General features: G+C 43.2%; 5 protein-coding genes across 5 annotated transcripts; 3 read left to right on the top strand and 2 right to left on the bottom strand.

The window, feature by feature from the left end:
* Nucleotides 1-1737: 1737 nt before the first annotated feature.
* LOC136003056 (histone H2A-IV) lies at nt 1738-5076 on the bottom strand. The gene is made up of 2 exons (XM_065658344.1): nt 3326-5076; nt 1738-3210 (listed from the first exon to the last, which is right to left on the bottom strand). The coding sequence occupies exon 1, from the start codon at nt 5032-5034 to the stop codon at nt 4645-4647; it is 390 nt and encodes a 129-aa protein (XP_065514416.1). The 5' UTR covers nt 5035-5076; the 3' UTR covers nt 1738-3210; nt 3326-4644.
* A 302-nt stretch (nt 5077-5378) lies between these two features.
* Nucleotides 5379-5867, top strand: LOC136003068 (histone H2B 8). Its single transcript, XM_065658358.1, has one exon. The coding sequence runs from the start codon at nt 5406-5408 to the stop codon at nt 5784-5786; it is 381 nt and encodes a 126-aa protein (XP_065514430.1). The 5' UTR covers nt 5379-5405; the 3' UTR covers nt 5787-5867.
* Nucleotides 5868-17589: 11722 nt separating this feature from the next.
* Nucleotides 17590-17904, top strand: LOC136003074 (histone H4). Its single transcript, XM_065658362.1, has one exon. The coding sequence runs from the start codon at nt 17593-17595 to the stop codon at nt 17902-17904; it is 312 nt and encodes a 103-aa protein (XP_065514434.1). The 5' UTR covers nt 17590-17592.
* A 528-nt stretch (nt 17905-18432) lies between these two features.
* LOC136003065 (histone H2B 7) lies at nt 18433-18813 on the top strand. Its single transcript, XM_065658355.1, has one exon. The coding sequence runs from the start codon at nt 18433-18435 to the stop codon at nt 18811-18813; it is 381 nt and encodes a 126-aa protein (XP_065514427.1).
* A 739-nt stretch (nt 18814-19552) lies between these two features.
* LOC136003077 (histone H4) lies at nt 19553-19889 on the bottom strand. Its single transcript, XM_065658366.1, has one exon. It carries the CDS (start codon nt 19879-19881, stop codon nt 19570-19572), a length of 312 nt encoding a protein of 103 aa, XP_065514438.1. The 5' UTR covers nt 19882-19889; the 3' UTR covers nt 19553-19569.
* Between the last annotated feature and the right edge of the window lie 4411 nt (nt 19890-24300).

Here is a 24300-nt window from a genome sequence, read left to right as displayed (position 1 = left end):
CTTCCAAAACGTCAGTGCCTCTGAAACTGCGTGAATGGAGACATGTGAGTTTCTTTCATGTTTACCAGTGTCTAAATTGATCCCATACTGTACACTTGAGAAAAAATAAACAATATAAATGTAGGAAATGAGCACCTTGCCAATATAATAGGCTCAGGCAGGATCTCTCCTGAGCATATTTTATTAATGATTTTGCAAAACTAGGTGTCCTACCTAGTGGTAGGCATCTAGAATAGGGCAAAAAGCCCCTGCTTATATCACCCTAATCCCAGCCACAAATTCCCCTCCCCTGTTCCCCATTAGTTGAGTACTGCAGGGTTTACAGACTACCCGATGCCTGCCCCAGTTTACCTGTTTTATTCATCTAATTCTAACAACCCCCTCCCCTTATTGATTTAAAGTATGGATTCCTGCCTCTCTGGCTACCCTTTCCACTAGCTTAACTTTTCAAATACAGTAATCAGTTTACATTCCAGGATTAGTTCGAAGAGACTTTGTTTTGCATTAAAGATTCATAGCCAGATGTCTTTCAGTCCTCCCCTCCACTGGGGTCAGGTGCCAGATCGGTTGTAAAAAACAACATTCTGCCTTCAAGGGCTCCTTACAATAAATTACTTTTTTTTTTTTTTTTTAAACACACCAATTTGTTGTCTAAGCAGGCCTGTTTTCACAGGAGTATGAAAAGTTAATTGCTGATGATACTATTCAGAACAATTCTATATAGTACACCACATTTGTAAGATATTCCTACTTGACAAAATTTTAGTTTGCTATGTATGATTGTAGAAAGGTACTAAATGAACTAAATATTTGAATGAAGAGGTATTAGCATAATTTATGAATAGACCTGTAAATGTTTAACCTTTGTGTAGACTGTGTCATGTAAACGTTCAAACAAGTTTTACAAAGAACAGCCCACAGTCTCATGGATCTACCCTCAGTAGCAGGCAAATAATTCCATTCACTTTTGTGGGCATATGCTCTAACTTGCCTACATTTTTAGTAAACACAGTAGCTTAAAGCAACTTCTCTCCCAGAAAGGGGGGAGGAATTAAAACAAATAGATGACAACTTCTCTAAGACTGTGTTAGGCTGCTTCACATCAAGGGATTTTGGACAATGCCTTTATGCTGTCCACTATCAGGTTGTTGCAGAGTGAAAGAGCACAGCCTTTTCCACAAAAACATGAGCAAGACTTTTTGAAGCAAAAGAACATTTAAGGACACTTCCCATACACCATTGTCACTATGATGAAGTTAACCAAAGTGTCAATATCCTTTTATCCTTCACTCTGTTTCACTGACTTGTCTGCATACTTGGGAACGTTTCTGCAACTAATTATGGGGTTTGTTGGATTTTTGTTTGTGGGTTTTTGTTTATATTACCTTGTATTTTATCTTTAGTGCTTTATGAAAAAAAACAGAACTATGGAGTAACTACAGGTTGAAGAACATTCTTTGAGGCCAGGATATCTGAGAGTTTGTACTGACTATGCCATAGCTTGTACTGGATATAGTCTGGATATAAAGATCAAAAGTAGTTTAGGTCATCTATGACACTAAATGTTTTTTCACTAGCATGTCTGATGCATTGTTCTTAAATCTAAAGCCTTCCTCCTTTATGTAAAAATCTGTTTGAGAGTTTAGGTTGTCTGAAGAGTTGGAAAGAAATTGGGAAAAGCATCCAGATTAGTTAGAAATTCTTCATCTGAAATGAAATAAAGTACTTGTGGTTTTAAAGAAAAATGTTTAATGTCTAATCTGCCTCATAAATCAATAGGTGTTACAATCCACTTCTCTCTTCTATTTTAATATGTACAGAACTTTTCTTTAACTATGGTATGCAAACAGAAGATGTGTTAATTTATAACACGCATAGTTACATAAGAATATATTGCTATTTTACATTAAATGTGAATGGCTGGTCAGGAGAAACAAGGATATGCAATAACTGTAGTAAAATATTCCAGTCATATTTTAGCTGAAGAAAAAGGGGATTTTGTATACAGAACTCACCAGTTTGCTTGTACTAATAAAAACGTGTTAAAAATGTAAAATTACCATTGATGGCACAGAAAACAGAACATCAGTTATAAACTGCAATGAAAGGGAACTAAGCTCTGTACATGCATCATCTCCAGGGGGAAACGTGGCTAGAAAGGCAGAGAAAAAAAATATTGTGAGCTTTGTGATTCACTGTTACTGAGTGTAACTAGATTCTAGTGAAAAAGATACCTTAGACTAGATTTCAATCTGTCCATACGTCATTTGAAAATAAAAACGTTAGAATACTTGTGTTTTCAAGTGATTTTTCATACATCAGTGAGGAAAACCCCTCCTCCTCTAATGTCCAGAGAAGTAACCCAGACATACTTTCTTCTCAGGCACTTCATTGTGAGCATTTCTCTTGAAAAGGTAGAAATGCTCCCTCCTAACAGCTTGTTTTTGAGGGCAAATAAAACCCGGGAGACCTATGTTTCAAAACATGGGATTTTCAAATAGCCCAATCAGAACCTTCTACAAATCAGTACGTTGTTTCAGACCCACGCAGTCTCGTTCACCCATTCTAAATATCCACCAACTGAAGGTTATTTTGCTTAACATACTGAATACGAGAAACTGCGATTATTAAACAAAAGCATAATTTTCAAGTGTTTTAAACCTAGTTCTAGTCTCAAATTTCAGAATAGCTACTGATAAAGTCCTGCCGTTAATATTGTTTTAAATATTTTCTTCTGAATGGTAGATGATTAATACCTAATGCAATTTCTTTCAACAAAACAGGGCTGATAAAAGGAAGGAAAAATAGTCTTCTAACAAAACCACACACACGCTCCCAAACAAACAAATGCACAAACAAACAAAAAAAGAATCGAACTTGAAAATTGTGTAAGAAGCAAGTATTGTTTAAGACTATTCCCACGATTCTCATCTTGTTTCCAAGCAACACTTCAGCCAGGCACTCCCGTGTTATCTCTCTCTGCTTGAAAAACATTTTCGATTAACACATTGCCACAATGACTCACTCCTCTGTCTCCTGGGGGAGGAAACTGTAAAAAGCAGAACAGTTTCCTCGACTTATTTCTCAAGGAGCACTTTTAAAGAACAAAGAAATCACTCCCCCAGCCCTCGGGGCAGGAACATTCGGAGGCTCCTGGCAGTGCATTCCTGGGTCCCCTTTGGCCAGTTTTGTTTTCTTCCGCATAAAACGCTACAGAAAAAGAAATAAAATCCTATTTTACCTATATGTACCAAACAACAGAAGGAATGTAGTGTCCCTTACAGTGGAAGAAAATCAAACAGAGGAGAAGAAAAGCCTTCAGTACCTTTCAGCGGGGTGGACCGTCGAGGCTCCTCCGGTCTTTCTGATTCTCTGACTCTCCCGCCTCCGACTTTTTGAAAGCTGTCTCTGACCACGGCCGAGACTGCCTGCCGTCCAGCCCCCACCTCCAAGAAGCCGAAGGCAGCTCCGAAGCCTGAGGGCCCCAACCTCACCACGGTGATCACAGAAGCCGTGACCAACTCCACGCAGCACAGGAGCTCCCAAGCTCAAGAAGGCCAAGCCATAAGAAGCCATCAGCTGCCACGGCCAAAAGGACTAAAAAGGCAGCACCGAAAGGTGCTGCTGAGTCAAAGAAGTCAGCACCCGGGAGTCATTACTGTAAAATGAAACTTTTGTAGGTAAACCAAGCAGTACTTTTAAAAGCCATTCACGTAATCAGAATGAATAAGAACAGAAACATCAGTTTAACTCTAGACTGATACACAACGATCCTCTGCCTCACATTTGTGACTGTCCATAGTGCTTCTCTGGGAACTCGGACACTATGGAAAAGCACACTTTAGCCTATTTTAACATATGATCTTCCATTATGATTTCCACCATCACTCCCCCCATCATTTACTCACCCTGGTCTTTGGAAACAGACCTGGCTTAATTATAGGACAGCATCCCAGTAAAACATTTATAATTCTCTCATTACCGTCTGGAAGATAAAGTACAAATAAGCAAAAAATAGGATCTCAGGAAGCAGAAAAAGAAAGCTGCCACAACGCAGAAGGCACTTAGACTCCTTTTCCATCCCGAAAGAGGGGCAACAGCAGCTGCTCCGGGAGGAAAAGGTGCCCTGTCCCACCCCGGGTTTGAAAACCGCACGCTCCACCCGGATTGGCCGGCACCGGCCCCGCCCCTCCTGCGGGTGGGCACAGACACCCCGCCCCCTCCACAGCCCACCTCCGCCGGGATTAGGGGTGTTTCCCCCCACTGAAAACATGAAGGGCCAGATAACGAGCCCACCCTTGCCGCGTTCTCATCTCCTCTTCTTAGGCCATCCTGCTGTGAGTGATCTCATCATCAACTGTAACGGCTGCCTTTTGGTAGCTCCGCAAAAAAGTGAAACTGAGAAAGTTTACATAAGTACGTTGACTTCTTAAAGAATGCAGTAACCTACACAAAATAGCAAAAAAAACAACCGATGAAACATATTTATGTTCCAGAAGCTTTCCTCGGCATCTATAGTTTCTAGATATTAAAATATGAAAGTTTCTAAATAAGCAAGTATCTGGAGTCCCGACTGTTCCTGCCCTTTCTGTGAAAATGGGGGTGGCTCTGAAAAGAGCCTTTGGGTTGTTTGTTGAAGGAGTTTTACTTGGCTTTAGCCTTGTGGCTGTCGGTCTTCTTGGGCAGCAGCACGGCCTGGATGTTGGGCAGCACCCCACCCTGCGCGATGGTCACCTTGCCCAGCAGCTTGTTGAGCTCCTCGTCGTTGCGGATGGCCAGCTGCAGGTGGCGGGGGATGATGCGCGTCTTCTTGTTGTCACGGGCCGCGTTGCCCGCCAGCTCCAGGATCTCGGCCGTCAGGTACTCCAGCACGGCCGCCAGGTAGACCGGGGCGCCGGCGCCCACCCGCTCCGCGTAGTTGCCCTTGCGCAGCAGCCGGTGCACGCGGCCCACAGGGAACTGCAGCCCGGCCCGCGACGAGCGCGACTTGGCCTTGGCCCGCGCCTTCCCGCCCTGCTTCCCGCGGCCGGACATGCCTCAAAACTACCTTCAAAATTAAAAAAAAAACCTAAATAAAGTAGAAAGCAACAGCAAAACGCATGAAACCGCGAAATCAGAAAAAGTGCGCTAAGAGCTGCCACTCTCCCTTTTTATCCCTTCCTTCTGGGGTTCGGTGGGACTTCTGATTGGTGGAGTCTGGGATTCTGAAATTAACCAATGGGAAGACAGACGAAATCGTGACCAATCGGAGGTGCTAGGTAGTTTGACATCATGATCCCTTATTGTCCAATAGACAGGAAAAGCCTTGAGTCATCTAATTTGCATACCGTCCCTATAAATACAGGCGTCGCCGCTATTGTATTTGCGTCGTTCCTGCAGCAGACAGGTAGTGACAGACTTGTAAAATGCCGGAACCAGCTAAATCCGCTCCTGCTCCGAAGAAGGGCTCCAAGAAAGCCGTCACCAAGACACAGAAGAAAGGTGACAAAAAACGTAGAAAGACCAGGAAGGAGAGCTACTCCATCTACGTGTACAAGGTGCTGAAGCAGGTGCACCCCGACACGGGCATCTCGTCCAAGGCCATGGGCATCATGAACTCCTTCGTCAACGACATCTTCGAGCGCATCGCCGGCGAGGCGTCGCGCCTGGCGCACTACAACAAGCGCTCCACCATCACGTCGCGGGAGATCCAGACGGCCGTGCGGCTGCTGCTGCCCGGCGAGCTGGCCAAGCACGCCGTCTCCGAGGGCACCAAGGCTGTCACCAAGTACACCAGCTCCAAGTAGAGCGTCCCGGATCGTCAGTTTTAACCTAAAGGCTCTTTTAAGAGCCACCCACGTATTCACTAAAAGAGTCGTTCACACTGATTCGGTTTGGTGAGTGGTATTTGTACTTAGTACTGTTTGCTTGCCAAACTAGGATATACTGTTCACTAGCAGGGAAATTATGTCATGTTAAAGTACCGGGAATGATTTTGGATGCCTTATATGTGCCCAACCCTAACCGTTACTTGGGCAGGTCTATAAAAAGAATATTAAGCACTTAATTAGGCTGAAAGCTATTATGGATCCTTCTCATTTTAGAGAAATTGTCTCAGCTCGAGTTTTTGAGTAAGTACAGAGAAACATACACAGTAGGGGGGGGGTGTGTCTTTTTTTTCCCCTGCTGTTCTGATATGAGACCAGTATTTTTCTTTTTACAAAACCTGCCTTATTCCAATGCAGCTTATACCTTGTATAATAAAATGTCACCGCTCCCTTTAAACGTTAGCTTTTACCCTCAAACGTCTTGCCCGTAAACCAGAGCAGCTTGTTTACTCGGAATGCTCCCAAGGGAATAGTCTGTCTATATGTGACATTTGGAAGACCACATCTCATTAAATTCATCACGCCATGCACAGCGGAACTGAAATGATGTAAAGTATAATTTCACTAGTCCTATAGGCTTTATATGGCAGTGGCGTCGGGTTTTTTTCGGTGGGATTTTTTGTTTGTTCGGTTTTTTTGTGGTCTCTGATGGAGAATAAGCACGGCAGAATAGAGGTTCCTCATCAATCCTAAGCGATAACGGGAAAATAGAAATTAAAAAATAGACTTAAAAAAACCAACAAACAAACCTGAATGACGCTGCTTTATAGAACTTCAGGCGGGTGCAGGATGTATGGGCTAGTTTTTCGAAACAGCCTTTTGCAAGGCGGCTGAAATCCTGGCGGCCCGGGACAGAAGCGGCAATAAAAACGTCTGCTGTGGGGCTGGAGTAAAAACTCCGCGTCCGCTGGCAGGTTGCCACTGTGGCAGAGCGCTCAGCGGGGCAAAGCTGAGGGATAAGAGAAGCGAAAGCGCCGTCGCATTCGGCGGGGGAGGGGAGTGCGGAGCGGGAAGCGGCCACTCCCCCGCTGCGGCCCCCGCGCCGGCCGGCGGGCTTTTCAAATCCTTTTCTTTGTCCAATGGCATTCGTGTCTTACGCCTAGCCAATCACAGAGCGGTGACGGCTATAAACAGCGGGCCCCGCGGCGGCCTCGTACAGAGAGGTTTGTTGTTCAGCGGTGGGCAGCTGCTCCTGAGGACATGGCGCGTACGAAGCAGACGGCGCGTAAGTCGACCGGCGGGAAGGCGCCCCGCAAGCAGCTGGCCACCAAGGCTGCCCGCAAGAGCGCGCCGGCCACCGGCGGCGTCAAGAAGCCGCACCGCTACCGGCCCGGCACGGTGGCGCTGCGCGAGATCCGGCGCTACCAGAAGTCGACGGAGCTGCTGATCCGCAAGCTGCCCTTCCAGCGCCTGGTGCGCGAGATCGCGCAGGACTTCAAGACCGACCTGCGCTTCCAGAGCTCGGCCGTCATGGCGCTGCAGGAGGCCAGCGAGGCCTACCTGGTGGGGCTGTTCGAGGACACCAACCTGTGTGCCATCCACGCCAAGCGCGTCACCATCATGCCCAAGGACATCCAGCTGGCCCGCCGCATCCGCGGAGAGCGCGCTTAAGTTTCTAGCGGTCGGCTCTTTCAGATTATCGAAAACCCAAAGGCTCTTTTAAGAGCCACCACATGACCACTGAAGAGAGCTGTAAACTCTTTAAGTCTTGCTTAAGAAATGATGTGTTTTCCTGTGCTGTTGCAAGGACCAAGATCTTGTATTTTAGGTAAGTACAAAGCAAAATGTGCTACACGTTTTAAAGGAGCTGAAAAAGATCCCGACCCTTGTAAAACAATATAGTCTGGTTTAAATTCCTGTCAAGTGATTGTGCTAGGAAAAGTATCTATTTAGAGTAAATATTAGTTTACAATTTGCGTGGTGGGTTTTTTGATGTGTGTGGGTTTTTTTTTTTCCTCATAAGGCTTTAGCTGATTAAGTAAAATTGCAATTGCAGGCTTTCCTTTTTTCAGTTTTAAGGGGTTTTTTTTCTGATTGGTTGTGTATTAAAAGCAATCGTATGAACTTGTTGAATTTGTAAAAATGTCTCTATGGAACTCTGCTTTTCCGATCAGCAGAGATGCGTTCAGAGGTAAGTATATTGTAAATGCCTCTTGCTATGCTACATTTACTTTGTGTTATGGTAAGAATATTGCGATTTATTGTCCTGACAGAAATATTTTCCTTCCCAAAAGGGAAGGGGTGGGGGACACGAGGCTTTTTTTTGTGTGTGTGTTTCCTGAAGGCACAAGAAATCCTTTCCCGCCCTTCCAGGAAAGGCACTCAGTTTCCTCTGCTCGTGGTCTGTTTGCCTCTGTCAGGCGCGACACCCCCTGGGCATCTTCAGCCCTTCTCAAGCACTTCTAGTTTATTCACGACATAAATATATTTCCAGACAGAGCTAGGGGTAGGGCTGTGGCAAAAGTAATTTCTGTGACTCCTATTTTCAAAAGAGATGTTTTTTTCTGGGATACACTTGTGGTATCCTTGATGCTTCTGGGTATTGTATCCTGTCTCCATCTGTATTTAGGCTCCCAAAAATACTTGCTGAACTGAGCACAGAAGGTGTTTTCCGAGTATTAGTGATTGAAAACTTAACATGGAGTCCAGAATTATTGTTGAATGGAGACTCTTCCCTATCTGTCATATTTAGCGATTTTTTGTGAACCTACCCTAACAACGGGATTTCCCACTGACTATAGGTACAGCTGCACGATATTTTGCCCTCTTACTCAATAGCAAGGTAGTTGGTGTCTGAAAAATATAAATTTCAAAAATTGTCTTCGGCTTTCTGACTTTTTTTCTAAATACTGTATATATTGTTTTATGCAACTTGGGGAGCTTGCCGTTCCATCGAAATACTAGTTTTTTGTTACTGCAAATGAGTATCTGTTCCTTTAAGAAACGGTTGGATTGAGTTGAATAAAGGGTTCATTCAAACTTGGAAACAAGGAGTCACAGAGAATTGTTTAGAAGGAATATTTCTTTTGTAAAGCTTAAAACTGTAAGGCTCTTGTTTTTCTGTTAATTTGCTGATACGCTTCCCCTCAGGAAATCTTCCTTTCTCTGTGTCAGGAACTTGGACTCTGCAGCAAAATCTGACCAATCAAGTGCCTCGACACACCATTTTCTTTTCCTTGTTTTTCTCACTTTCAGCCATTTTCTGTTACTTAACCACAACGGGGTGAAGCGGCCGGGAGGGGGCGGGGAGAGGTATTGCGAATAGTACTTCGGAAATTAAGATATTCTGTGTGACTTATTCCTTGCGTGTCGTCGCCCCCCGCCTCCCCCCCCCGCCCCCGCTTTTGTTCATTGGCATAGGATTTGTGTTTTTCCAAACAGATTTTTTTTTTAGTAGACTATTACTAGTGTGATTGAAGAAATGAGTCTTAGCGAAAGCAAAGTAATTTCCTGTTGTTGTCTGTGATATCGAGAGATCTATTTCTTTATCTAAACCTGTTTACATACGTTCATGACAAAAATATCAATTAAATCAAGTAAAATGTTTTTAATATTTCACGTAGTAGATATTAAATATCTTTTATTAGCCAAGGGTCAGAGTGCTCATGTTTCAGCAGAAGTTTGAGTCAAAAATGATGCTGTTTTGCGTGTTCAAGAAATAAATGATTTTTGAGGAGCAAGAAAGAGAAACAGTTTTTATTGCTCTTAATCTCTACAATTTTTCTTGTGGTCTTTTAAAGTGCTTGAACTGATTTAATAAATACAGTGTTGCTTGGATTCATTCTGGGAGTTGCGTGCTTGAATTATAAAAACACTGACATTCAATTAGCTAAGAGGGAAACAGCAGTATAAGGGTGGAGTGGTGGTTGGTTGGTGGTTTGTTTTGTGGGGCTTTTTTTGTTTGTTTTCAGGAAGGGTGAACACATGAGCCCTAAATTACAATGCCTGAGTCTCAAGTAATTTTGAGGTGTAATGCATTATAAAAGGACAGTACAAATAACCTATCACAGCTTGTCTTAGTGGACCAGATTAGCAATTAGGAAGAACTTACTGTGTGAATTTTGAAGTCTGTAACCGCTGCAGATAGTTGAGATGGTTGTAGTAGTGATATGCAGAATAGTGGTGGACTGATTGTACCTTATACAGTGGGCTTTGCTCTTCCTCCTCAAGTAAGTGATAAATCCTACCTGGAACCCTATCAGTTTGCATATGGTGTTGAGCTGCTTAACTATAAAAGAGCAACAACAAAAATTCCAAACCAGATGTAGGTTGGTGGAAAAAAAATCCTTTTGTAAGGCATGAATAAGAACTGATACGAAGAATATCTAGTATTGTTTCTTTTTGAGCAAAGATAAATTACTTAAGAAATAGACATCTTGTACTTGCTATAAAATTCAGAGAAAGCCTGAATATCAGTTGTTTCTGGTACAGAATATATCCTGGAAGGTGTTTGTTAAAACAAAACAAAAAAACCCCAATCACAACATGAATGAGAAATAAAACAATTTGCCACAGACAGTTTATTTAGATAGTTTATTTGATGTAAAATTTGTTTAGTCTAAGGCACACACACAGGTTACTTAGTACAAGATTTCCTAACTCAAAGCAAGAGTGGAAGTGGAGTATCCTCCAATACCAGCAAGGTCCAGCAGTGTTTCTGTGTTTTTTGCAGGAGAGTCTGAGCTCATGAATGCTATCGGGTAGAACCTGGCTGTGTGCAAGATCAGTTGATAATCTCGTAAGGTGCTTTTGCAGGTGGTTTTAGATGCTCAGTGAGATATTTGGTTAAGACCCTTCCTGGCTGTTTTACCATTCTCCGTGAATGATGTGGCACTTTATTGGTATGATCTGGCTCAAATCACTCTTTGGATAGATATACTTCCCATCGGTCCAAAGGGTAAGATACAGCATAACCACAGAGGTTCTGGTGAAATAACTCCTTTCATCAGAAATATGTAAAAGGTCTGAAAGCATTTTTCTAGAACAAAAGTATTTGAATCAATTCTACTTGACATTTATTAGTTTCTGAAAAAACTCTAAACGGATACATTAATATGAAAAAGAGGTGAGGTTTTCATTTGAATTAGCTGTTGTAATGTAAAACTTTGTAAAGTTGATGTGGTGGCCTTCGTGCAAGCCCATACATAAAAATAAATCCTAAACCTCCCATCACATCCTTTCCATTTCCAAATCCCTCTTTAGGGCTGCCTCACAAGTCAATCATGTGTTGGTTACAGTCTTTGGTAATCTCAAACAGTGCAGTCTGAGCTCAGCCAGCCTCAGCTCTCCTGCCAGCCTGGGCAGGTACTACCTTACTTCCTTATCTCTTGTCTCCTACTTCCAAGTTATGTTATATCTTCAGCTGGGTATAACCATCTTTCAGATTGTAGATGTACAAACATCACTGTAACAACGGTATGAACATTTGCTAAGTTTTTTATCATATATAGCTGACAACCAGTACTTCCTCAAGCTCACCTACTATGAAGCTATGCTCAAATGGGAAACTCTTCTCAGCAAAGCTGTTACTGAAATAAAAATGACTAATAATAAAAGGCAACCTACTCAAGGAACACAATATATAAACCAAATCAGCCCAAATTTGATTAAGACCAGCTGGTAGTTGAAAACTGTAACCTTGATTTGTTACCTTGGCTTTGAGAGACCAACTCTTCTCGCTACAAAACAGTGTTGTTATAGTGTTCCATATATTGTAAAAGACGCATTTCCCTGGAAGTGCCAAAATTGAGTCCAACAAGCATTTCCACCCGTTTTAAAAAAAATAGGAAATTATAACACAGTATAGACCACAAAGAACTGTAGAAGGTATTGTTTGCCAGCATATAAACTTTGTAATGTGGAAGTCCTAGAGATGAGACATTTCTAGACTCCTTATTCTTCTTTATCCAAGAACAGTTATGGCTTACAGGAGAGCACTGTGGCGAAGTCCCTAAGCACTCAGGTTTCAGTCTATGTGAAAGCTCTCACCTCTTACTGTAGCAATGCCCTAGGAAAGAGTATAGAGCTGCAGCATGCAGCAGTGTTACAAGGGACAGCCCTCCTGACTTTTGGTGAACACTTCACCATTCTGTAACTGCTAAACTCTGAAGCCTTGAACTCTCTCAGAAAAGACTGATGGCCTTTGCCACTCTTGTGAATACTCATACAACATTAATAAATGAAATAATGAGATATGAAAAAAATCCCACATTTCCAGAAATGTGAAAAAATCCCACATATTACTAGAACTCTGGAAATGGGTAGTATATGCAAGCACCAGAAAGAAGAGCAGAAGAATAACTGTAAGGGTGAAGAGTGTCAATTGTACCTAGACAGTAGATAATCAAGATCCCTAAGTATCTCTCTGCAGCTTGTCTGGAACACCCAGACCATGAAAACAAAGCCCAGCATAAACTAAAGCAACTGAGAGAAGATATGAGAAAGATAATGATCAGTCCTGAATCAATAAGGCATTCAACTCTGGAAACAAGAATTGGTGAGTAAATTCTAATGGTCACAGAAGTGTTAGAGACCGGAGAGACAGAAGAATAGAGTTGCTGTTGGCTTCTAAACTGCACAAGAGGCACATTCAAGGGCGAGCACATTGTAGTCAGCACTTCCCTCTCCCTGGAGACCTGCTGAGGGCTCACAGCAAGCATTCCTCACCCTGCCTGTCCCTGCAAGCAGCAGTGGTCTGCCCACTTGCAAACTTGGTGTGTTGTGTGTGTTAGAATGTGTGAGTGAAATGACTTCCACTTTAAAATAAAAACACCTTCCCTTCTTTGTAAGTTCTTGCACTGAGCTTTGCTGCAGATGTTGCGTGTTTTTTTTTTTTTTTTCTTTTCCTTTTTCTTAACATCAGTTAATACTTAATCATGGAGAAATAATTATTGTTATCAAGCTTATGGCAGTGGTAGTGTATGGCTTCAGTTCCATAAATGATTCCCCGTCTTGCATGCAGTTTTACCCCCAAGCACTCTGACAAGTTGCTAGCACAGGACTGGGAAGAAAATATATTACTGGGCTTAATCATCTCATCTTTATATATCACCAAATACTTCACTATGCTGTGCTGTGTCATCTGCTCTGATGTATATGTGTATCTTGACTATATAGTCAAGATATTAAAAAAGCTGCTGAAATCACCTGTGTATCCTTTTGCTGCTTTCTGTATCCTGACCCATCTCTATACATTTTTGAAGACCCTCCAACAACTGCCTGCATTCCTACCCCATATGGTGAATATTAAGATAGTTATAAGCATCCCTCTTCTCTCTGTGTTGCTATATAGGCCAAAAGACCTGACCATGAGGCCTGCTGGAAAGTTAATATTAGACTAGTAATAGATGAGATGTCTAGCAGTAATTAACTTTCAATTGTAGGACAAAACCTATCCCAGAATTGAAAAATCAGCCATGGAGAGTTGGTTGAGTATCTAATGATTATTGCCAAATTTTGTGGATGTGCTTAACCTAAAGTAAACTTTTCTCATTATGATAGCATACAAAACCACACCTTCTTGTTGAAGGGTACCCACCTCCAGGAGCAGATCCCCTACTCACTGAGCATGTGTAGTAAGAATAGAGTTATATAGCTTGTATTCAAATACCATAACCAATCAGCCCTACAGGACTGCCCTGAGGGCACGTATATACTGATAGCATGTTGTGTAAATGGTTGGTACTTTTGTATTGCTGGTAAGCTAACTTAGTCTAACATCCAGACTTGTACAACTATGTAATAAAATCAGTATCTCATCTCTGTGTGCAGAATTTAGCTTATTTGCATGCACACCAAGTAAAGACACTTGTTTTAGGGATAACTGCACCTGCATTTTTGTATGTTATCTCAAGTACACCACTCTGATCCATCAGAATGGACTAGTAAATGTATAAAAAATGCTACCTGTAAGAGCTTCAATCTGTGAGGCCATTAAGAAGGAAAAAGCTATCCCAGAGGGCACAGAAGATAATTTTCAATAAATGCTCAGTATGTTTCTGTGAATTTTAGCACAGTATGGCAGTGTCGTAATGTACAAGCAGATGCAGAGCCTAATGCATGGTGTAGGAAGCATGATACAAAATGGAAGAAAGACGGTTTCTGTACATGGCCTTTTGGGAGCACCAAAAATCAAATGCAAAGCTTTTTCTCTGTTTCAGATGCCAATCCAAAAAGATGAACTCTGTACATTTTCAGAATTAATTCAGACTATTGATAGTCCATGAAAAGCAGGTAAAATCCCCACAGTACTAATGCAATGATAAGTAGCACTTGAGAATTTCAGTATGCTGTGCTGCAGCCAACCAGCTCATTGTCAGAATCACTATCACATCAAGATTAAAGGACTCCTAAGCAAAGAACCATGCTAGCTACAATTCAAGTCAGTTATATAGTGAAATAAAAAAACAAAGAAAATGTGGAGGATGCCAATATTTGGCACTCTCGGCTACTTTGGTAATCTCAGACTAGGCCAATATAACACAGAAGTTTCACCAGATCAAATGTGTCATCCCAGCTCTGCATCCAACGCCTGAAAACTGTAACAGAGTCAGCAGCATTGCCAGGCTGCTTCTTGTTGGTTCACTGGTTTAGGCAGGTGTGTGCAGAGTTTGGGTTCACCTTGCAGCAGCACAAGTGTAATCTACACAGAAATAAAATGAACAGACAGTTTAATGTGAAGCAGTAAATACTGATTACGTGATATGAGGACTGAATAGCAATTGTTATGCATGTGTGCATGTGTATATGGAGTTACACATTTTCAGATATCTGTAACTTTTGCGATCTTTTGACTTAGCTCAGATAGGAAGTTCTTCACTTATCCCTATAAAATGTATCCACTTTGGTCCTGGCTAGAGTGTTGCTATGACCACATTAGAGGTATTTCAAAATACATACATTGTATTTTAAGAACACTTGTATACATTGTATATTTAAACCACTTCCAAATACTGATACTTAGTATCCTCAAGAGGTTTCTTTTTTTTTTTTTAACACTTAAGTAATAACATTAAGAGTTACTATTTATTAGCTGTTTAACTAAAAATGCAGTTTAAAGTTCCCACTAATTCACCACGGTGTTCCAGTATAGATGCAAAACTCCGCTATGATAGTATATGGCACAGCCGTGCTCACCCATGTGCCTCAGAAATGCAAAGCAAAGCTTTCCTGAGACCTTCCGTGACACTCCTCCAGTGTTTGCTATTGCAAACAGAATGATATTGTACTCTTTCCCCTCCTTGAGATATCTTTCCATAACTATTTCATTTATCCATCAGTCCTATGGATGTCTTTTCTTATAATTCTGATTTGGGTTTTGGAGTTGCTAGTTTCTTTTGCTTTGTAAATGCCAGCGGCTTATCTGACTGGAGACTGACACACACACATACTAATGGGTCTGTCACTTAATTGTAGAAGACTTTGCTAGTTTAAATGCAGGAATCAAATAAAAAGCTGGCTGGTGGTGTTCATAAGAAAGTGACTAAACAGAAAAGCCAAGAAGGCATCCTATCAAGGAAAAAAAATAGTCATATGGGCTATGACACTTCCCTAAATGCTACAGTTACAATTCCAAATCAGGCAGTTGCCTGAATAATAAAATATATTCTATCAATGGATTTACACAATTTCATTAAAAAATGCTGAAGAATTTTGAACAGGGTTGTGTCTGATGAGGAGGAAGATGGAAAAAGAGCTAAAATATTAAAAACCAGAGATTTAAAGAAAAAAGCCCTGCTGCCGTTCGTGTTTGGAAAAAGCTATATATACACATAAAGACATATATACACGTGTATATGTCTTCTAAAAAAAAAGCAATATTTTTTCTTTTATTTTTGCACATATATCTAGTACAATTTCCAGGGGATGAGGGAGGGGTGGTAAAGGGAAAGAGCTAGGTAAATTTCTTACCATAAAAATGTGTGAGCCATTGTAATTAAAAAATAAGAAAGATGCATAGGGGTGGAGAGTTTGCTACTGAAACAGTGGTGTGGGGGTGTTTTTGTTGTTTTTTGTTTGTTTGGTTTTGGTTTTGTTTTGCTTTTTCCATTTTTCAAAGAAATTAAATAAAATTACGTGAGTGTACAAATTTTATAATGACATTAGTTCTTGGAATATGAAGACTAAATATAAATTAAAACAGAAGCAATACCAAAACAAAGTCCCTGAAAACTTCAGTAAATTCTAATTTTAACAATTGTTTAAGGCCTAATTGTGTTTATTTCAACATTTTTTATTAAATAGAAAAAATACATTTATTATTGCCATAAACCCCAGAAATTTGTGAAAAATCAATGCTGTTAAACAACAAAAAAACCAAAAACAAACCAAAAAACACCAGGTACCCCCAAACCGCTTTTTAAAAAATTATGTTTAATCTCACTATAAATTAGTTTATTATTATGCTGCAGGGAGTAAGGTTTATTACTTAGAGCAAGTCTGTTTTAAACCAGGAAAGTTAGTAAGACTAGTATGCAGATCCGCGTTTTGTTGTGAACATGTAGAATTTATATTCGAATTAGCACAAGTTTAGCAAAGAGATAACTTGAGATTAGCATCAGACTACTGGAATATGCTTTCATTTCCCTTAGGGTGCTGAGCAAGAACTGATCTCTTGCTTCCCCAGTAGGAAGCATTCCCTGAACATACCCTTGCAACTTGTGCTGCTTCCTTATGATCTGTTCTCTGAGAAGAATACTTTAGGCTCTCAACTTTTCTCGCAATGGTTAAAAATATGCTTGATAAGTAAAGATATGAGAGATATATGAATGTGTTTGTGTGTTTGTGTATGTGCCACCACAAGAAAAAAAGAAAAAATCAAAACAGAACACATTTTCATTCACACGAATGAAAAAGTACATTACATTTAAAAAAGGAAAAAAAAAACACAACCGGACAAACACAAAACCAGACAACCTCTTCCCCTCTTGTTGTCACAGGGCTTGAGAGTTTTCTTACCCTAGTCTTTGAAGAAATACGTAGAAGGATTTAGTAATAGAAAGAGGCTGTAGGTCGAAGAGGACAAGATTGGGAGGGATTATTTAAATATAGCAGAGGAAGGCCTCTATGCAGGCAAAACCTCATAAATAAAAAATTAAAAAGCAACATATGAATCGCCCAAAGCCTAAGCGGAGCCGGCTGGGCGGGCAGGAGGCGGGGACGAGCAGCGGGGCGGGGCGGCGGCGCCGAGAGCGGCTCCGGATTGGTCGGATTTTGCCGCAGACCATCGGGCAGCGGGGAGGGACCGGCCCGGCCCGGCGCCTGGGGCACCGCTGCCCGAAACTGTGGCCCGGGCCCTCCACCCCCGCTCCTGCCACCGGCGGACACCAAAGCTGCCTCTGAACAATCGCTCGCACAAGGGAGGGGGGGCAGGGAGCAGGGACGGGGCGGACGAGACAAGAAGGAAGCAAAAAGACGCGCAGGCTGACAGCGGGCAGGGGCAACGCGCGGGGCGGCAGCTCAGCTCCGCTGGCGAGAGGCAGGAGCCGGCGGACGCGTCCCGTGGGCCTGTAGCGGGGAAAGCGCCTCGGCCGCTGTCTCGCGGGAAACCTGGGCCGAGCCGCGCGGCGGCCGCCCGGGGACAGTGGGCAGAGAAAGGGCGGAGACTGCGTCCCAGGCCCCGCCTCCCGCCGCCCGCCTCCTGCCGCAGTCCTCAACCAGGTCGGCCCCCGGGAAATATACCGTGGCTCCGCGGCACTAGCGCTGTGGGGTTGTATAGAGCGCAGCGATGTCTGGCAGAGGCAAGGGCGGCAAGGGGCTCGGCAAGGGGGGCGCCAAGCGCCACCGCAAGGTGCTGCGCGACAACATCCAGGGCATCACCAAGCCGGCCATCCGCCGCCTGGCTCGGCGCGGCGGCGTCAAGCGCATCTCGGGGCTCATCTACGAGGAGACTCGCGGTGTGCTGAAGGTGTTCCTGGAGAACGTCATCCGCGACGCTGTCACCTACACCGAGCACGCCAAGAGGAAGACAGTGACAGCTATGGATGTGGTCTATGCCCTTAAGCGCCAGGGCCGCACTCTCTACGGCTTCGGCGGTTAAACTCAAATCGAAAACCTTTACTCGTCAAAACACAAAGGCTCTTTTCAGAGCCACCCACAAAGTTCACAACGAGAGCTGTGCATTGCTGTACTCTTAAAATCCGAGTCTTTAATACCAGATATAATATTGCACTTTTAAGTTACATAGTTAACAATTTAAAAGCTACTACATAGAAAAATCTCTAAACGTTCTCTTAAAAAAAAGTACTACAAGAAAAAAATGTTGTGATCAGATGTTTTATCTGCTTTCATAAGTCAGTATAAGCTCAGTGCACTTTTAATTAGGTATTTAGACAGCTCTTTTACAGAACCGGCATCACCGTATCTGCAAAGCACAACGATTGTGTAGATGCAGCGACGATGACGGTTACAGGAAGTGCCTGTAATTACCTTATTATCTTTTACTCCAATAGGAACGAAGCGATTACGATCCTCTAATTTGCATAACACCCTTATAAATGCACAGGGGGCAGGCGTCATTTGCGATGTTATCGACGTACCGGGAGATCTTGGATAGAAACTTTTGAAGATGCCTGAGCCGGCGAAGTCTGCTCCAGCACCCAAAAAGGGCTCCAAGAAGGCTGTCACCAAGACACAGAAGAAAGGCGACAAGAAGCGCAAGAGAGCAAGGAAGGAGAGCTACTCCATCTACGTGTACAAGGTGCTGAAGCAGGTGCACCCCGACACGGGCATCTCGTCCAAGGCCATGGGCATCATGAACTCCTTCGTCAACGACATCTTCGAGCGCATCGCCGGCGAGGCGTCGCGCCTGGCGCACTACAACAAGCGCTCCACCATCACGTCGCGGGAGATCCAGACGGCCGTGCGGCTGCTGCTGCCCGGCGAGCTGGCCAAGCACGCCGTCTCCGAGGGCACCAAGGCTGTCACCAAGTACACCAGCTCCAAGTAAAACGGCTTTTAACTCTACCCCAAACGGCTCTTCTAAGAGCCACCACACTTTCCTTAAAAGAGCTGTAATTAGAACAACAAAAAAAAAAAAGTAATTTCTTGCAGATATATCAATTGAACCTTGCATAGTAAAAGTATACATTGCCAGAAATATGAAACATGATTTTAAGGTACAAACTTTCATATTATATTTTGTACTACTTTTTTCTAAGGTCATTTCAAATATTATGCAGGTTTTAAATTCCGTAACTTAAAACTGCTGTATTATGAGGTATTAAATGACGCCTGCCCCCTGTGCATTTATAAGGGCGTTATGCAAATTAGAGGATCGTAATCGTTTCGTTCCTATTGGAGTAAAAGATAATAAGGTAATTACAGGCACTTCCTGTAACCGTCATCGTCGCTGCATCTACACAATCGTTGTGCTTTGCAGATACGGTGATGCCGGTTCTGTAAAAGAGCTGTCTAAATACCTAATTAAAAGTGCACTGAGCTTATACTGACTTATGAAAGCAGATAAAACATCTGATCACAACATTTTTTTCTTGTAGTACTTTTTTTTAAGAGAACGTTTAGAGATTTTTCTATGTAGTAGCTTTTAAATTGTTAACTATGTAACTTAAAAGTGCAATATTATATCTGGTATTAAAGACTCGGATTTTAAGAGTACAGCAATGCACAGCTCTCGTTGTGAACTTTGTGGGTGGCTCTGAAAAGAGCCTTTGTGTTTTGACGAGTAAAGGTTTTCGATTTGAGTTTAACCGCCGAAGCCGTAGAGAGTGCGGCCCTGGCGCTTAAGGGCGTAGACCACATCCATAGCTGTCACTGTCTTCCTCTTGGCGTGCTCGGTGTAGGTGACAGCGTCGCGGATGACGTTCTCCAGGAACACCTTCAGCACACCGCGAGTCTCCTCGTAGATGAGCCCCGAGATGCGCTTGACGCCGCCGCGCCGAGCCAGGCGGCGGATGGCCGGCTTGGTGATGCCCTGGATGTTGTCGCGCAGCACCTTGCGGTGGCGCTTGGCGCCCCCCTTGCCGAGCCCCTTGCCGCCCTTGCCTCTGCCAGACATCGCTGCGCTCTATACAACCCCACAGCGCTAGTGCCGCGGAGCCACGGTATATTTCCCGGGGGCCGACCTGGTTGAGGACTGCGGCAGGAGGCGGGCGGCGGGAGGCGGGGCCTGGGACGCAGTCTCCGCCCTTTCTCTGCCCACTGTCCCCGGGCGGCCGCCGCGCGGCTCGGCCCAGGTTTCCCGCGAGACAGCGGCCGAGGCGCTTTCCCCGCTACAGGCCCACGGGACGCGTCCGCCGGCTCCTGCCTCTCGCCAGCGGAGCTGAGCTGCCGCCCCGCGCGTTGCCCCTGCCCGCTGTCAGCCTGCGCGTCTTTTTGCTTCCTTCTTGTCTCGTCCGCCCCGTCCCTGCTCCCTGCCCCCCCTCCCTTGTGCGAGCGATTGTTCAGAGGCAGCTTTGGTGTCCGCCGGTGGCAGGAGCGGGGGTGGAGGGCCCGGGCCACAGTTTCGGGCAGCGGTGCCCCAGGCGCCGGGCCGGGCCGGTCCCTCCCCGCTGCCCGATGGTCTGCGGCAAAATCCGACCAATCCGGAGCCGCTCTCGGCGCCGCCGCCCCGCCCCGCTGCTCATCCCCTCTTCCGTTCGTGGGGAGGCCCCGGAGGAACGTTTCTTGGGCAGCGCTGTCTTTGTTCGCTTCGGCAATGGCGGCTCCGCGTTTTCTTTGTCTACCCGGATGCTGCAGTCCCGACAGTTGGGCCTTGCAGCCCTGGGGGCGGTCCGCGACCATTCAGCGCTTTTGTGTTCGCACCGAGCGACCTGCAGGTCGGTGGGAGAGTGAGCAGGGAGCGAGGCCCTAAGCGGCATGGAAAATGGTCAGTGAGGGGCTCCGGGGGAAATACGTATATCTGAGGCTCCGGTGAAGGCCACTCGGAGCGGCTGCTTGGGAGCGCAGGAGGAATCCTCCACCCTTCTCTTCAGCCACCCCCAGCGCATTCCCACGGGCAGCGCTGGCCGCATGGCGCCGGGTTCGCTCTCAGGAGCAGCCGGCCTCTGAAACAGGGAGCTGCTCGGTGATGTGCAGCTGGATGCAACAAACGAGAGGAAATATTGAAGACATTACAGACAAATGTCTGTATGATGTCTGAAAAATGAACAGTAACCTCTTTTTTGTTTGTTTGTTTAAATTAGCAATCCAGAAATTTTGCTGTGTATTTCATTCTTTTGCTAACAAACTGCACATAAATTCTGCTAACAGTATGTTGGACTGTATTTGTAAAGTGGATGAATAAATACTGAAAGAGTTATGAGGCTATATTTTTAAATTAATTGTGTTAAGTTTTTTAAACTTAACCTACACGATCAGAAGTGACATGGCTGTGATACTTGCCCATATTATTAGTATTTTATGCATTTAAGACATTTCTACCTATTAAAAATGACTGATATCCTTTTATATCTGTACAGTTGTTGATGTAATTTCATTCCTGAACATAAATCACAGAATTTAGGAAACATCTCCAGAATATTTCTTGGCAGAATATATTGCCTAAATTCAGGGAAAAGCACAATTGAGATATTTGTGTATTAAGTTGTAGGTGTCCAAAAAAGTACACTTCTTTTGTATTACTATACTTATCACTGTAAATTTCACTTGCATTTGAAGTGTTATTTTAAACACATTAAAGCGAAAGGATTGCCACTCAAATATATATTACATGAGCAGGTAAAACCAGCTTTAATTTAGATTGTCTTTGCTTTTTGACTGAACAGAATGAACTAAAACTGTTTATAGACTAATTTATGGACACCCCAGGCTGGTGCCTAACATTACAATTCGGGTCCAAAAAGTCTACTTTGTACTTTATACCTGAAGATCTATTTTCAGATATGTTTTCTGAGGCAGTTATAAACAACCTTCTGAATACTAAAGGAAGCCTAAAGGAATTATGTGAAATCTTTCAGTGTGACAAAATCATAATTTCTTCAAAACTCTTCCTAAGTGCAGTGTGAGTATTCTAATATAACTTTTCTTAGCAGCAGTATAACCAGTGAAAGACTTGAAAAATAATCTTCCAAAGTGTCCTGGCAGAAATGGATGATGCAGAGACTGAGATCAGTAGTTTGGAGATTAATTATCCGTAACACCCTTTCCCCAAAGTGTGGAGCACATTTGATGTAATTTCATATCACGCTTTCTAGAAGGCTGTCTTGCCTGTAGGTTGCTACAAGTGGCCACAGATGTGTTTTCTAAGTGTTTCTCTTAGTGACATGGTCAGTTGTCTCATGGACCAGAGGGTGTTCTTAGAAAAAATAACTGAAGTGGAAAGAAGATTTTGCTGCTGAGTATAATCCCTAATGAAGTTGCTATTACTGTGGATTGGAGATAATAATTATTATTTGGATCAAATTTTAGGATCCAATCCCCAGGTTCTAGGAACTGCATTTTGCTCATGAGTATGGACACATAGTACCAGGAGTAAAATGAGAAAGAAAACCTTTGCAAAACTCTGCTCCATCATAAAAACCCTATAGTTTTTCAAGTGTGCTTTCATTAGGACTGGCACTCTATTTCCTCATTAAACTATGAGGAAATTACATTTGCTTGTTGCAGTAAGGCAACATCTCACCATGACTACACAAGAAAAGACATAGTTAGTAACAAAATCCTCATATCAGTGTATTATATCCAACTGGAAAGTTGCTTCTAATTTTCTTGAGAGCTTATATTGCAATTTAAATACATATCTGTATCTGCTACAACTGTAATAATAATAATGCAAACTAAAGTAGTGCAAGATCTTTTTAATGGAGTACATTATTTCTAACATTGAAAACAAAATAAAGGTGAAAAGGCATAGAAAAGCCTTTAAGCTGCTTTTATCTATGCAATTCTATAACTTTTAATACATAGACTCACATTACTGAGTTATCCCTAAGCATAACATTTGCAGGAGCTTGGTTGGAGTTCTGGGGTTTTTTGCATCACAAGTTCTTTAGCTTGCGAAGGTGTATTAGAATGCAGTGATAAAGCCAAGGCTTCATATGGTGTGAATTTCCTCTTTACTACTGTTTGTTTATATGGAAATGAGAGAAAGGTTTGCTTTGCTGCATTACTTCATATAGTGGAATTCTCTTGAAAGTCACCAGTGTTTAATACCAGTAGATTTGCCAGCATTCTTATCATATAATCCATTTGACTTATAAGACATTTATATTTGAGGGCTCATCAGTGTGATGGCAGCACAAGGTTCACAACTGGTACAATCACTAGTGGCTAAGAGCAAAAATACGGAATACTAGAAGTGGACTTAAATATCACAGGGGGTAAATCTCCAGTTACTGAGGTGAGTACAGTAGTGAGTGAAATAAGTGTTTGGAATGAAATGCTGAAGAGAATAATGAATTTCTGGTCAGATTACAAGAAGAATTTGAAGAACTGTACTGGACTTACCTTCACATTTAAAGAAGGGCAGGTCTCTCTCCTGTGGTACCAATTCCAATTTCCACATAAAGGAGTTGGTTCACAGAGAAATCCCACTCCTGGACACAGATGCCCCCACTCCTAGGTACAGATACTCCCACTTCCACGGGCTTTCTCTGGAATTCCAGTGCTTGGATCTAGAGATACATGCTTGTGGCCCAGAAAGCCCATCATATCCTGGGCTGCATAAAAAGCAGCAGGTTCTCCAGAGGGGTTGCAAATGCCCCATCCCTGGAAGTGTTCGAAGTCAGGTTGGATGGGCCTTTGAGCAACCTGGTCTAGTGGAAGGTGTCCCTGTCCATGGCAGGAGGATTGGAACTAGATGATCTTTACCAGGTCCCCTCAAACTCATATGGTTCTATGTTGTGATCTTCTGACACACATACATAGGCATTTGTTCTGGAAACTAAAAATAGAAGATTTGGGCATGTCAAAACACAGCTCTTATATCATCATGGTTCTTAAAGAAGTGTTGAGTGCCAGGAGATATGTAGGTGCAGGCAAGGAGGATCAATAAATCAGCATAATGAAAACATCATAGGTCTAAATGTAACCAGTGGAAAATCAACCCCCTAGACAGATACTGTCACTGTATCAGAATAACCAAGTGCTCCAGACAACTGTCTTCCTTTGTTTGTCTCTACAAATGATCCCTGATATCCCACTTTGGCCATAATACAGTCCCACCTAAAAAGCGACTGTGCCACAGCTTGAGGTTTGTGCAGGAAGAGGTACAAAGTGTAGTATATTACTACAGCCGGTATTTCCCTTCCTCCAGGCCAAAAGAATCCTTCCTTTTCCCCAGCAGATGGGGAGAACAGAGGTGCTGCAACAGTGGGAGCTACGACCTCAATGCAGTGTGCTCTAGACCATCAGGTAGAACTGGAAATATCCTAGAAAGAGGAATCAGCTGAACAGCCTTTCTGGTAACTTGTAAAAGTTACTCTAAAGAGCTTTAACATTGTACCCTTGGGTAATATTTGTGCCAACAATACAGAAG

This window comes from Caloenas nicobarica, chromosome 1 (genome assembly GCF_036013445.1).
Source record: "Caloenas nicobarica isolate bCalNic1 chromosome 1, bCalNic1.hap1, whole genome shotgun sequence".
Taxonomy (NCBI): domain Eukaryota; kingdom Metazoa; phylum Chordata; class Aves; order Columbiformes; family Columbidae; genus Caloenas; species Caloenas nicobarica.
This window is presented reverse-complemented; position numbering and strand designations above follow the sequence as displayed.

Coding starts and splice junctions, on each gene's coding strand:
- LOC136003074 (XM_065658362.1), top strand. CDS start 17,593: ATGTCTGGCAGAGGCAAGGGCGGCAAGGGGCTCGGCAAGGGGGGCGCC.
- LOC136003056 (XM_065658344.1), bottom strand. CDS start 5,034: ATGTCCGGCCGCGGGAAGCAGGGCGGGAAGGCGCGGGCCAAGGCCAAG.
- LOC136003077 (XM_065658366.1), bottom strand. CDS start 19,881: ATGTCTGGCAGAGGCAAGGGCGGCAAGGGGCTCGGCAAGGGGGGCGCC.
- LOC136003065 (XM_065658355.1), top strand. CDS start 18,433: ATGCCTGAGCCGGCGAAGTCTGCTCCAGCACCCAAAAAGGGCTCCAAG.
- LOC136003068 (XM_065658358.1), top strand. CDS start 5,406: ATGCCGGAACCAGCTAAATCCGCTCCTGCTCCGAAGAAGGGCTCCAAG.